The sequence below is a fragment of the Cebidichthys violaceus genome, unplaced genomic scaffold, assembly GCF_023349555.1.
Source record: "Cebidichthys violaceus isolate CVI_PGR_0920_01 unplaced genomic scaffold, fCebVio1.0.p SCAF_10, whole genome shotgun sequence".
NCBI lineage: Eukaryota > Metazoa > Chordata > Actinopteri > Perciformes > Stichaeidae > Cebidichthys > Cebidichthys violaceus.
In genome coordinates, this window is record NW_027176263.1 from 7,847,327 (window position 1) to 7,863,139 (window position 15,813).

At 36.6% G+C, this 15,813-nt stretch overlaps 1 protein-coding gene across 1 annotated transcript in view; it reads right to left on the reverse strand.

Annotated features, from left to right (window-relative positions):
- eys (eyes shut homolog) overlaps positions 1-15,813 on the reverse strand; it is a 156,582-nt gene that overhangs the window by 112,297 nt on the left and 28,472 nt on the right. Inside the window, exons 12-18 of the mRNA XM_068723996.1 lie at positions 12,708-12,830; positions 10,605-10,718; positions 8,568-8,690; positions 7,720-7,833; positions 6,717-6,950; positions 4,249-4,371; positions 4,033-4,146 (exon numbers count right to left, since the gene is read on the reverse strand). Of these exons, the coding sequence (XP_068580097.1) occupies positions 4,033-4,146; positions 4,249-4,371; positions 6,717-6,950; positions 7,720-7,833; positions 8,568-8,690; positions 10,605-10,718; positions 12,708-12,830 (945 nt within the window). The remainder of the gene's footprint in view (positions 1-4,032; positions 4,147-4,248; positions 4,372-6,716; positions 6,951-7,719; positions 7,834-8,567; positions 8,691-10,604; positions 10,719-12,707; positions 12,831-15,813) is intronic.

The following is a 15,813-nucleotide window of genomic DNA, read 5'->3' on the forward strand; positions in this document are numbered from 1 at the left end:
AAAATGTATATTTTTCTACTGATCTGTGCTATAAATGTCATTTCTGTATGATTCCAATCATTTCAAGCATTTTTATAATCAAAATCGCTGAATTAGCGTATGTCCTGTTCAAACAGAGAGGAGACACGTGAGGTGAGGCAGTGACGAGCTGTTCCTCACCTCAGACTGTGAATCCCTCACTAACTGGGTTGAGCGCGTGCCTTTTGCTTTCTCATTGTTTGTCACCACTGTAATATTTGTAGACACTTTTATTATACGTCCTTTCTTTACATAGAATAGGTAATGTATTTCACGTCTGTGTAGAACCTATTTAGTGTTGCTGATCTGACAGAAACCGCAGTGAAAAAGCACAGAGGGGCAAACACTACCTCTGCCTCAAAGAAGAGGGCGTGCGAGAGCCCACGGGTCGGGTTCATGCTTGTTCTGTCGTTGCTCTTCTTCTACACTTCTCTTCTTATTCTTATATTCTGCTTTGACCGCAAAAATGTAAAATTCAATATCTAAACTTAAAAATGTCTCAAAAAACAAGGAAATATGACCAAATCAACAGCAATTCAACGTCGGACAGGTAAAGTAACCTTTTATGTGTTTGTTGTTCTCTTTATACATCCGTGGTTTTTACACAGATTATCGCGGAATCTCACGATTTTCACAAGTGGTGCCCGCGAGCGCTTCGCTTCTGAAACGCTCCCGGTGGAATCAAATATGTACTTTACCTATGTGTGTGTAAATAATGCTGATATGAAAAACAACCAGTAGTCAATGTGCAAGCTGCCAATTGACTGGTGATATAAGCTGCTCTAATGGGTTCATATATTTGTAAATCTGACTCGAGTCAGTGCCTCACCAGCCACGAACCTCACTGCACGTCACTGGTCCAGACACCCTCTTCATCATTTATCCCCACAGCCATTACCATCCTAAACTCAGCTAAAGGAGGTAGATTGCCCATCAGGAATACTTAGGCCTACTTGTAGGACAAGGTCCATGTTGATCTCTGATTGTGTTGTTGCAGCTCAAGGATTCTGTTGACGTATTTGTGATTGTAATGTTATGTTAGTCATACTTTATGTTCATGTTGAGATTATATTGCTGCTGCAGGACAGTTCTGTTTGACGTATTTTGATTCTGATAAGAATGGTCATACTTTCATGTAGGGGGGTGACAGGATAGTCATCATGTATTGTTCTTATTGCTGTTCCAGAGTCTGTGTTACTCTGAATAATGCTATTTCATGTTTGTTTTATGACCAAAAAGGACTGCAGCTTTGATTTGTAACACTTTATGACTCATGCTCAGTTTTGCACTTTCCTTCAACTTAGTAAAATATATGTTGCATTTGACTTAAAGCCTCTTCATGGAGAGTTTAAAATTTGATGATTGGTGACACCTTCAATCCCTTGGTTGCAGTATTTTAAGACAGTTGTCACAACAATTAAGTCAGTCTGATATTCTGGGTGCACATTTTGCAACACATGGAATAAACACATTTTTACTGTTATGCTAGCAAAGTTAATTTGACACTGTTTTGGATATTTGACAAATAAGGGTTTTAAATCAAACAACTATCTTTCTGTTCAAACACCATACTTTCTGTAGCTGACTTATTTATTTATTGATATGGCACAAAAAGAACAGCTCATGTAATATACAATATGCTTTATTCCCTTGGCTTTGCATAATTAGTTTACTCCATAAATACAAAATAGATATGCTGCACACGTGATGTTTTTTGCATTATCACTATTTCACACATTTAAAGTCGCTGTAAGCTTTGGAGGAGGCTGATATATAGTGTGAAATGTCAAAGTGAGAGGATGTCTTTGAATTACAGAAACATTCTATTTAATCCCAGAGTACTGTTTTCTGCTCTTTTCACTACAAATGCCTAAAAGGAGTTTGTTTTACGGTATAACCTCATTGCCTCCCATGTGGCCTGAAGGTTAGCATGAGTTCATAGTTGAAAAACTGAAATTGTCTTTGAGATATTGTCGATACTGATGCTCAATGCAGCCAAAAACCTTCAGATTCTCTGAAGACTCCAGGGACATCCAAAGATTTTTATAAATCCATTCATTGTAAGTGAAGTTTCCTCTTACAGCAGGTACAATTGACACTAAAACTGAAGACTTCTCATGATTTAACTCTCAGTATAAACCACCTGTATCCAGAAAGTCGTAAAAGTGAGGTGACCTACCTCTACATTATTGTGCAAGACTTTGCAAAAAAACGTTCATGGTTCCAAGAGGACAACTACTGCTCCATAACTTTCCTCTGCGAACATCTGGCCATAAAATGTACTGGTCAAATGAAATCTCCTTGGAAGATAAACATCCAGTTTTTGCATGTCAAATAGTCAACTTTGTACACATGATTTTAAAATGAAATTTCTGGATTTTCATGAAATCGGATGTGGATCTTGGTCCCCAGTGGATAACTCCTAATGTCTATGTGACCTTACTCTGATGACACCTTTAGGTCAATTTCTTCTACTTGCACAAACGTATAATTTAATAGAAGGTAAATGGACTGTACTTGTATAGTGCTTTTCTAGTCTTTCCGTCCACTCAAAGCGCTTTCACACTACATGTGATCATTCACCCATTCACACACTGATGGAACCTACCCATCAGGACTAACTAATATTCACACACCGGCAATTTGGGGTTACGTGTTACTTGCCCAAGGACACATCGACATGCGACTAACGGAGCCGGGGATCAAACCGCAAATCCTTTAATTGAAGGACAACCCTGCTCTCCACTGAGCCACAGTCGAGTAATGCCATGCAATTTGCTGAACATATTCTTGCACCCAAGGTGATAAACCGTTTTCATTGGGTATTGATTTTAATGACACCATACCCTTTCCTCTGTCACCACCCTAAAGATAAACTTTACATTTTAGCTCCTCTGTAACTGTGCTTCAATAAAAGGTTTCCATTATTGAGAGGCATCAAGCTTGAATTGAATGTAATCAAGAAATTGTTTGTTGCCATACATTTTTAAAAACCACAGCCGGAGTGTAGTCTATATTTCCATTCCTACAATACATTTATAGTGCCACCTGTCGTTGGAGGAGAAGTAGGAAGAGAGCTGTGATGATAAAATTATGTAAAGTGTGTGAAACTCCTCAGATCACGCAGGTATACTCAGGTATATGTACTTTAATCTACACAGTTCAGCTGTCAGCAGAGCTCTTGCCACTTTGATTTTCCTGGGATCTGATCCAATCCACCCATCTTCCAAATCAAACTGATCCTACTGTTAAATTAATATACGAGTAGGGTTAGAAGATTTATATGGGGTCAACATCACATTTAGCAACAGTGTATATACTGTAGAATTAGCTGTTCTGTTTGGCATGGCATGTGTCGTTATATCAATAATGTAGAGCAAAGAAAGTGATCAACACAGACTGTAAAATACATTCATGTCATGTATGGCATGAACGAGATAGCTGTAGCTAAAACTACTTAACATTCAAGGCACCATTAGAATTAAACAACCCAAACCACTGCACCATTACATGTTACATTGCATTGTGTTGTAATTATAAGAGTTTCAATGCAAAATTATACTTTTTAATAAAACATTTTATTGTTGCATTGAGACCAAATGACAAATGGACATATTGCATTTTAATTATTACCTTATTTGTTACAACAACCAAATGTGTGATTTCTGGAAGAACAACAATTGATTTTCTATAATGTATTTGAAGTTGATTTAATAAAGTCATACAAATATAAATATCTGAGTATTATTGAAGATCCATGCTGATGCACCCACAGGTCTACAGTTAAATATCTTATTTGCCTGAATTTGAAGTTCTGTATCTAAAAGTCAAATTAAAAACCACATTACAAGAACATTGTCAATGTGCATTAACAATATATATATATTCTCTCTAAACTTACTCATATCCATGTGTTTAAGAACACTGGTACGCAGGTACTCATCATTCATCGCATAAAGGTTTGAGCAGTGTTGAGCAAACAAACACATTTGTGGTAAGAAGCATATGAAATACCTGTGATTCCAAGAGGACACTGGCAGCTGAAAGAGTTGAGCTCATCAATGCAGGAGCCTCCATTTTGACAGGGCTGGCTGAGACATTCATTCATTTCAATCTTGCAGTTATTTCCTTAGAAAGCATAAAAGGCGCACAACATGTTGACACATTGTTTCGGTGAATAAAATGTCACTTTAACTTACAAAGAATAACTTCAAGATAGCTTTCACTTACCAATAAATCCAGGTGCACAGAAGCAATTGTAGCCACCGAGAGCGTCTTTACAAATACTCAGGGCTCCACACGGCTGTTCTTCACAGTCATCAATGTTTATCTCACAAAACTGGCCTGTTAACCCTGCAGAGAAAGGAGAATATATTCTATAGGATTTCTCCACTCCAGGGGACAATGCCTTAAAAAAATGCCTGTTGAATGTGATATACTGTAATACTGTCTTCAAAAGATCTCTAGTAGTGATACAGGTATAAATAATTATAATTATTAAAGAGAAAAATGAGAATTTGATAAGCTGATTTTCTTCTTGTCTTTCCTTTTTTTTCTAGTGCTCAAGTAAATAATGTGCAATCACTGTAATATTATCAAATATTGAAATGGTGCTTCAAAACAGCAGTTTTTTTGTTAATGGGCTAACCATTTCACTTTTAACCTGCAAAAGGACCCACTTTACTTTCACTGTTAAACCGTGGGCAGCGGTGATGTGTGAAGTAGTAATGTTGCACTGAGACTGCTAGTTAGCAAACATGGATGTAAACAATGTAGGTTTCAGAATATATAGAAAATTGGTTTTGTAAACATTTTATGAGGAAGTATATGTGTCAAACGTTTGCATCAATGAAACAAACAATGCATTTTTGTAAGAGATACTGAGTATAAAAATAATTGTGTTTACAAGAAAACTTCAAGGATTAAAAGCCTAACATCAAAATTTGTCATTCTTTCATTAAAATTATTGATTACATTTTAATTAGACTAACAGGTGGTTACTGAAGTTAGAGAAGTCGGAGACTAAATAACCTATCGCTTCGCTTTTTTCAATATTGACACACTTCATATCGACCATGATGGCCACTGAACACCTGCAGGGGAACTTTGCCCATTTAAAAAATAATACAATGTTATTCTTAGACGGTCCACAAACATTTAACATGACCAACTCTATACTTGATGACATCACACATTTGAGTTCTACCCCTCAATTGTTTTGATTTGGGATAAAGGGTGCGGCTCCATAGACAATGAAACAAGAAAAATATAAAAAATTACACTGAGCATCCAGAGGAATGTTCTAATTACAATTTCTGTTTCACAACAGAGACCACTACATTAGAGCGGTGCAGGGATGACATCATTTTGAAGCCAATGGGGTTATTCCTATGGATTTGACATAATTGCAGAAAATGAGCTCTGTGGCAAAAACACAAGTTCATGTTACTGACATGTTTTGTTCAGTAAGATAATTGTTAAAACACCGCTTTTAAAATGATTGATCAGTGACTGTAATTGGCTAAAAGCTAATGTAGGTCTAAAAACGAACTACATGCAAATGAGGGTGAGTACGCACAACAAGGCTGTAAAGCAGATTCACACTACGAATCGGCATCACATTTTGTAGTTTCATTTAGTCACTTGTTTTCCAAAATTCATGACAAGGGTATTCACTGACGTATTTTATATCATAGAACAAAACGTTAAAATCTCTTAGGATTCTCATAACCACAGACCTTATTATAGGCATCTAACCTAAAACTCATTCAAAAAACACATTGACTTTGAGACAAAGGAACCAGGGGAGCAAAGATGCTCACTCAGTTCCCGGTTTTAGAACTCATTCCTGCAGCACTCTATAAAACAAAGCTCATTTGGTTATAAAAAAAGGAAACATCTCTGTGGGTTCACAAAATCTCCCCTTCATTGTCTATTGAGCAGCTCTTTACTATACCTGATTACATCACACGTTTGAGACTTCTCTGGTTTCTGGCTTTGAGAGGGAGCAGCTCATGTTCAAAAATATTGATTGAACTTTCCCAGGCCATGGAAATAGATTGGAATATCTTAAACTAGAAACAAAATCCTAGTTATCTGCAATTTATATGGAATAATGTTATATTTATATTATAAGTGAAATGATTAGATGTTTATAATGTTGACATTTTGCACACTAATCAGCAAGTATTTACTATGTGGTTAGGCAGTTACTGAAAAAAAATTGCTATGCTATTTACTTTTACTCATCATTTATAATTACCTCATTTACCGATACCTAGTAATTACCTGTGAATTACTGTAACGAATGGAATGATTAATTAGACTTGGATTGGAATTGGACTCATTTATCAAGTGATACAATTTGATTATTACCTCATGCAATCCACTACCATCAAATCATTTCATAACTAACAATTCCTTTGATAAAATATGACTTTGGATCCTATGAGGAAAAACATACTTTCCAAGTATCATCACTGCTTTGAAGTCGGCTCACAACCTGATGAACTGAGCCCGGACTTACACATTTCATAGGCTGGTTCGTGTTGTTGCTTAAGGCAAAAGAGATTAGACTCCCACAGAGGAGGAAGGTGAACAAGCGAAAGCATCAAACCGAGAGTAAGTGCGCTATATACATGTTTCATTCAAGGAATTACCTCCATTTGAGACGAGCTGCTGCCGGATGGGGAACTTACCTGGTAAACAATCACACTTGAACCCTTTTGATAGATTCACACATGCTGAACCGTGTTGACACAGACCATCAACACAGTGGTTTAGAGGTGTTTCGCAGTGCGGCCCAGAGTACCCATGGTGACACACACATTGATAAGTATTTGCCAGCTCTTCACAGAGGAGAGTCCCCTCAGGGTCGCAAGGATTTGACACGCATTGGTTCACAGATGAGGAGCATTCATTGCCATGGTATCCTGTAAGAAGAGGGATCAAAGTAGTGATTGATGTGCGGAGCTATGTACAGTATCCTCCTTACTTCCCACGTCTGGCAGACATCAGGGATTGTGAATTCACGTAATGCTGTCGTCGCCAGTGTTTGTCCTCTCTGCCGATTTACAAATTCTATCCAGCATGAGCCTGAAGCACTAAAACCAACGAGGGATTTCAGCAACAGTACACAAAGTAAAACAACTGTGATATGTCTGGGGTTTTTTTCACCAAATGTAACTAATTTGTAGATTTGTACACATGCTTTTTAATGGTATTCACTTAGAGGTTGCCGCTGTTTTGGTGATACCGCAACAGTAATCAACAACACTAATACATTTTCACATGCTTTAAGGGCTGAATTTAAACGAGCGGGATTGATGTAGAATAAACCAAGAAGAGCAGAACACTGTGGTTATAATGATTATATAGCTTAGAGCATGTTGCATTGCTATGGCATGTCTGCATTTCTATATAGAGTTACTGTAGTAACAACTATAGCAATTTGTATTCTTATTGTAATTTTCTTCTATTCTATATTCATGTTTCTTGATTTTTGTACTTAAATTAACTTTCTCTTACTATGTTTACCTTATTATGTTTATGCTATGCACTAATACACCTATGCAAAGTCCTTAAAAACTTACTTGGCAATAAACCAGATTTCTGATTCTGACAAGCTTGATTGATATATCACAACAAAAATTGAGCTTAACAAATTCATTACCAATCAACTTCATAAATGTGCTTCAATACCTGGAGGGCAAATGCATTGTATTTCCCCAGCTGAGTTGTAGGAGCAGGTTCCTCCATTTCTGCAGAAGTCAACATGTGATGCACATGAGGAGACGGACGTGGAGCAATTCTTACCTGAGAGGTAGATAAAGATTGTTAATCGAGCGCTATAAAAATGAACACACACTAAGAAAAATTAACACTTCACCAACATAATGACACACCTCAATATCCCGTCCAACAAATGAGTTTGACTGCAGAGGGTGACAACCATTAACGTGAGGAACCAGCGTGATGTGAGGTGTGTGTGTGTGTGTGTGTTTGGTAATGGAGCCAGTCGGAGTGATACTACAGTATAACTGCCATATCTTTGTACCACTGCAGTTTCTTACAACAGCCAAAGGCACACACAATTTATTTAGTCTAGGTTTATGCCTGCTTACACTGTCACAGTACAAAAATATGAATACAATTCCCTTGCTACTACTGTGCAAGAAATGATGGATACAATAAAAGTTCCATTCACACCGCAACAAATAGAAAACTGTAGACAAAATAAACAGTTAGTAATGTTCAGATCAGCATTCTGGTAACTTGTGTCAGTATTACTGTATATGTAAGATAAACAGCACCTTTGATACATTTTGGTAACCAATACATCATCTTTGGAAAAATACTTTATCCAATACAATTTTCTACAAGAGGAGAAACAAAAATATATTTATACTCAATCAGCTGTCATCATACTGAATTTCATGAATGAGCTCTTACATTCGACCAGTTTGATGGTTATCACTACTGAAGAGTCATCAATCTGCACTATATTCATTAAAGCCTAAAATATGAAAATGATGCCTCAGATAACTCACCAGCAAAGCCTGAGGGACAGATGCACTCATAGTCTGCAACCAGGTCAATACATGTGGAATTATTGGCGCAGTATCCATGGACACATTCATCATAGTTGATTTCACAGTTCAATCCCCCAAACCCTGGTATGAAGAGAGAAAGAGAAATCTCATCAGTAAACACCAGACATGAAAGTACAATAATTAGTATCAAATTGCACCTAAAAGCAAATTATTGCGGTTTCATTGCTGAGGTTTTACATGACTTTTCAATGCAAGCTTATAACAAGAAAACATGTACATAATATGGAGAGTAGATCGCACCACAGCCTTTATTTGAGAAAATAAATTATATTTTGTCATATTGTTTGTGACATTATTTTCATGGTGAATGTTTAACTCAATGTAAGTAACATTAGCATATTTGATATTTTAAAAATAAAAGGTTAAAGTCATGAAGTAAAAGTGAGAGCTGCCAATTTCTGACATTTTAGTCCCCCATAAAAATATTCCGCTGCCTGGTCACGCTACAAAATGACTATCATTAGCACTGTCACACACTGCAGCTACAGGAGGCCCATGACTAATGCTTGGCTATCAGCACCATCGGTGCAGGTCAAATTCTCATCATTTCTCAAACTGACCATGGAACCAATTTCCACCTCTCTCCATGTCATAAAATTTGACAATTATCCTGACTTCATTAAAAATGCATAACAGGCTACACCCGCAATCACGGTTTAATCAGAGGTATGTCTCACAGGTAAGATGTCAACCGGACCAAGAAATTATTGGAAAAATAGCTGAGATTTATTCCTTCTTACTCTAACGATGCGAGCGACAATTTCTGATGGAATGATTTTATGTGATCGGAGAGAATTTAAAGCAAATATCTGTTATCCTTATGGGTATTGAACTGAAAGCCATGACACGTGAAAAAATGTGTAATTAAAAAACATCACGAATATAGGAAGCAATCAACATCAAATGCTACAAAAAAAAAATGCTACAAAAAAAACAAAAACTTTTGTTGATAGTACACAGGTAATTATTCCAAGCAAACACTACAACAAATGAGTTCACTGATTAGTCCCTGCTCTTTTGGGGAAAGCGTGCTAATCAGCAAAATCACCTGTTGGGTTTGGTTAGGACACATTTTTGTTGACTCTCAACCTTCTATGGCTGTAAGGGTAAATAAATTAAGATGTGTTTTTTTATTGCTGTCACATTGAGGGCAAAATAAAAGATAAGTTTCTCTTCAGGACATATTGCCCTAAACTGAGTCTGCAGATAAGAAATTGTTTGTAGGGAAGGTAATGTGCAAGAAGTAGTCCGTTTCCTGAAAGTTCTGATATACTTAGGGTATTTTTTTAGAAGGGGAATCTGAGGAATGATCCAGTTCTTGAGTTGATATTGTCAAAGTAATTAGTTCGAAAAATGTCACATTTTTATTGTAGTGTTGAAATGATAAGTCCATTATCACAACGATCGGAGAGGCAAAATGTTTGGGGGGTTTTTTATTCCAAAAATGATCAAACTAATAAAGCAAATGGCATATTTTCTTTTTCTCCATTTTCTCTTTACTCTTTAAACCATTTGAGACTGCAGACTGGAGTCTTTGGGACAAAGTAGGCTTCCTTCATTATTTTTACTATAAATATTGGTCCTATGAGAGAAATGGAAAAATGGTACCAGTACTCAAAATCAGAAAAATAAACTGCAATGAGAGACCTTGTGAAGTTTGTACAGGTTATTCAGTTTATCTAGGACTTCTTTACCTAGGTATGGATGAGTTGTAGCTGTGTTTGTTACTGGATACTTAAATTGGTTACTCACTGTCTTTTTATCTCCATTCATTTATACACAGGAAAAACAAATGGACCACCAAACAACGAAATTGAGACTGAGTGCAAAAGTGTTTTTGAGTGGATTTTTCATGAAAGCCAGGGTGATAACTCCAGGACTGAAACTGGTTGGTTGCACACCAACAAAGGTCTGAATTAGCCACATAATCGTATTGCCTCAACTATTTGGTGATCTAATTGCATTGCAACTTACCCTCTGAGCAGAAGCACTGATACAGGTCATTGCCGTCCACACAAATTCCACCGTTCTGGCAGGGCTTTGACTCACACTCATTGAGATTTACTTCACAAAATGACCCTTCAAACCCTGCAGCATATGTACAAAAAACACTGTTATTGGAATCCTTTTTCGCCTGGTTTAATTCCTCAGCCAATTAGATCAGCATGACTTTGTTTTCACAAACAAAAGCTGGTATTCAAAGCTTGTATTGATTCAAAGAGCTTGCTGGGCACATGCAGACTCAGCTCACTGGATCATTTAATCATGTTTAATAAGAGACAGTCATTGCCCTTCTGATTTATTGCATTAAACAAGCCAAATCCAGTGATTTTTAAGATCAAAGTCAATCTACACACAAAGGGAACCACATGAAACAAATAACATGCATCAGCGCACATGTGTAAACGCACTCACTCCACACATACTCTCACACACACGCACACACACACACACACACACACACACACACACACACACACACACACAGGCCATTAAAGAGAAGAAACTTGTCAGTGTTTAAGGAACATTATTGCTACACAGGCTGTTAGTGGGTTAACCTCACACTTATCTAGCATAGAGTATTTGTTATTTGTTTCACACAGTCAGCCAAGGACTAAACAGAGCATAAGGGTCCTAAGATGCTCTTCACAATTATGAATGTGGAAAAACGAATATAAAAGAACAGTCAAAATAAGCCATTTCCCCTCCAAAACAATGCTGCAGGGTTACATAAAAACAAGAACAATCAAACAACAACTGCTGCAAAAACATCACAAAAACCGTCTAGTGCGAAGTGCGGCTCTTGATGAAACAACAGGCTTTTGGAGCTCAAATAATTTTACGGCAAAAAAAATAAGTCTTGCACTGAAAAGTTGCTCCTGTGAAATGAATGCTAATGCAAAACAAAAATATACGGCTGTCAAAAATATTTTGGGGTTGTAAAAACAATTATTGCCCTGCAAAATCTGCTCTTCAACAACAAGCCAGTAGTGTATTTCCTTTTTTTTTTTAACACAAAAACAAAATCCACTATTGTGAGTTCATCAAACATTCTTAGTGTGAGCACTACCAGGTCAAGAAGTTGACAACATGTGGTACACAGTATAGTGAGGGAGGGTATGTGTAACATGCTTTGCAACACATTAGGTTGGCAATATTAGATAATATGGATGCCAAGACTGCCGACCTGAAACATCTAGACATGACAGCATCTCGCAGTGTGCCCTTGAGAAGTGATCAGGGGAGAGCAGCCCGCCGCAGGTTGCTTTCATTTACATAAGAAATCACTCACAATCCTTCACTTTGACGTCTGCCGAGCATAAGTGCAACAGGAGTAATGAAGTTAGGGTTATTGATTGGGTTACATGAACTTCTATGTAATAGCCATTCATTTGAAAGGAGATAGCAGAGCCAGTGTAGAGTCGACTGAATTATGATTGGTTTGGCTGGAATATTGTTTTTCATTTCTAGTACCGTAACTGTATCCAGGAATAAGCTGCGTGATTTCCGGTGCATGTACACACAGTACTATACCCGCATATCTTTGACTTGTAAGAGTCTGAAGCCTGGTTTTACCTCTGGCAAGCCTCAGAGTATCTAACAGGTCAAGCCTCTTCCTCTTACTCCTGTGTTATCCCTGTCGCTGCTGGCAGCTACAGCTGTGATAACAGTCATCCACATGGAGGGGAATCAGCCAGACTTGACTGACACACAAACAAAATTGTTTTTTTTTTCCAGCAGGAGCTGTCAAACTAATCTGCATAAGATTATCATATGGTTATGAACTTGTAAAAATGTTATGTGCAAGTTTTGGGACTATTGTTTTCTTTTTAATGCAGGGTCTAGTAAGAGAACACGAGAGGGGCTCTTGTGCAGTCATAATCTGATAAAACACTGTCGATCAAAAAAAACTTTTTGATCGACAGCTACTAAAACACTACCTGCATCTGCAGTATTTTCTGTACAGCAACATATTCCTTTAAGTAAATTGACCTTGAAGCCTGAGAAAATGCATTATTTTCCACGTGTTAATATAGCTGCGTGACTAATATAACACCCGTTAAAGACCTTGCTCACCTCTTTCACATGTGCAAGAGACATTCTGTCCACCCTTGGTCTCAGCGCATATTAATGTATGCTCACTGCACAGTCCAAACGAGCAAAGGTCAATATCCACCGAGCAATCTTTCCCCTTGAACCCTGCAATGAAAATTGAGTTAACAATGGAGAAGGAAATTCAGAATCAGCCAAACCTCGGGAAATAAACAAGGTCTGAATTCATAAAACAACAGTAACACACACTACGCAACATACACACACACATATATATGTATATATATATATATATATATATATATATATATATATATATATATATATATATATATATATACATATACATATACATATACATATATATATGTATATATATATATATATATATATATATGTATATGTATATATATACATATATATATATATATATATATATACATATATATATATATATATATATATATATATATACGTATATATATATATGTATATGTATACATATATATATATACATATATATATATATATATATACATATATGTATATATATATATATATATATATATATATATATAAATAAATGTGGTTGTATGTTTTATTCAGGATAGACACCTTTTCTCTAGCGCATTAATGGGGGTATTGATTCTTCCCCTTGCAATCTACCTGCTATGCAGTATGCTAATTGAGTGAATCATTGACAGAGACCCACCCTAGCAAACTGATCTATATCACATTTATCTGCCCCACCAAATGCAGGTCTGCATGCCACTGATAGATACTCATGTCAATATCTATTGTTGTAAATAAAGCACAGACAGATGGTGTGACTGATACTCATTACACATGTTTGTACAAATATAGATGACTTAAAGGGAGAATCCTAAAATAGATTACTGGGTTTTTTTCACTGACATCACACGGTTCAACCCGTGGGCATTAGATAATGGCGATGATTAAAAAACAAAAAAGTGCATTTAATTGTTACAGTCACAAAAGGTTAAGAGATTTACTTCATGGAGTCACAGACTATTTGTGAGTTTTTACCTGCAAAATATTCAAAAATCTTATTCTCACCAAAAACCTCTCCAAACTACAAGCCTCTAAACAGGAAAAATGCACCCATATCACCGTCATTAATCTTTGTGCAGTCAGTGTCTGCAAAGTAGGTCTCACTCACTGGCAAAGGAGTGAAATATTTCAAACACTGCGTATGCAAATCCCTTTTTATCAAGACTTGAATAAACCAACAGGACAGCAGCTATAACATACTTCCTGTTGTAAGCAGTCTCCATTTTCTATACCTTGTGACCTGTTTCCAGAGCCGAGCACTTTACATCAACACATCTATCTGGATGTTTGACGACCTTCCAACTACCCTTTTCTCATCATATTATGTATTGCCTTGACTAGTTAATGGACAGCTATTGCCTCCAACAGAGTGTTCAGAAGTGTTTAATAACCAATTGTGCATGCAATTCACTCTGAGGTTAATGTTGCATGAAGGAATGTCACATTTACAGTGTCACCATCTCCAAATGGGACTTCCTATTCTATCCGACAGCTACTAGCGGCTCAGCCCAACTCTGCTTCAGAAACAAAGGCAGAAAGTGAAACTATGTTTTTTCACTTTATCTCAAAATGTGCTATAGTAACAAGACATACTATGATGTATTGTTAATACATCACAGTAATACATTAAAGCCAAGTCCTTATGTACCCATGTTCAGTGGTTAATGATAACAGCCGTGGGTCATAACTATTCCTTGGCTCGGAGAACTGCTGTTCATCAGCACATTTAGTCATCTCTCATCACCAACGCTGTGGTTGCTTCACTGAGCTGAAAAACTGAAAATCATCTTCTTGGATAGAAATCACAAAAGTCAGTTGTTACTTCTAAGCGAGTTTAATAAATAAAATGTGATTGTGAGTTTGTGTACAGACATGAAATTTAGCTTGTGTATTTCATTACCTCCACCAAATAGCTTATGTTTCTGGTCTTCTTTGTTTGGTCTTTGTTAGTTAGCAGGGTAAATACTAGTGCTGTAGTACTCAAGATTAGTCTTAGCCTCAAGACCAGGTCTCTGTCCCGTATAGGAATGGGCCGCATATTGACAAGGTCTCGTCTCTGTCTCAGACAAAAAGGACTAGTCAAGACCATTTGATTAGTGCCTTGACTACATAAGCACTCCATATAAATATTATATAGATTTCAATGAAATTTGGAGTAAAGTCAAGTTCTGGTCAAAGTCTAACAATACAACCATGTGTTGATGTTTTAAGCACCACCAAAAAAAATACTCCAATCCTTCCCTGGAATACTTATACTTAACAGTATGAAATGTTTCTCAACCATTAATCCTAAATTTCATATTTTCTTTAATAAGTTTGGAACATACATGATTTGGATGAATTGTGCAACCTTGGCCAACGTATCCCTGAGAGCTTTAGGGATAATAACAGTTAAAACAAAATCTATAATAATTATAGATCAACTGGACAACACAGACATACTGTACTGTAGTTGCAAACATAAAACGGTGGCAGGAATTGGTCAGAACACAGGATTGTAAAATAATCTGATTCTGATTTGTGTGTATGTAGGGAGAAGCAAGCGAACCTGACAGACCATCTATCTAATTGACTTTTAGAAAAGATAAAGTGATCAGTAACACCTGTCTATAAATCTTTCAATGAAGTCAAAACAGTAATGGAGGCTTTACTGACACATTGGTGTTCTGTTCTTACCCAAATCTAATTTGAGCAACAGGCAGAAACAATAATATGAGAACATTATTTACAGTGATGCATTTGCTCTGTCCATAATGTCATAAAAAACACATCATGTAACAGGTGCTGCACATGTTTCAAGGCAGTAAATGTTTTAATGACTTCACCCACATTTGAATTGATTTATTGGGCAGTAAAATGGAGGCACTTTTGGCCGAGGGAAAGGCACAAAGAACTAAAACAAGATGTGCACTGACAACAAAACAGTGGTGATATTGTTTCACTACATTATATTCAAACAGCTAAAGTAGGAGAATAGACTTTCAAAAGAATACAAATGTAAACTATCCAGCATAAACCATGCAGTTGTTCTACCTTTGTGGAATATATTGAGAAAATT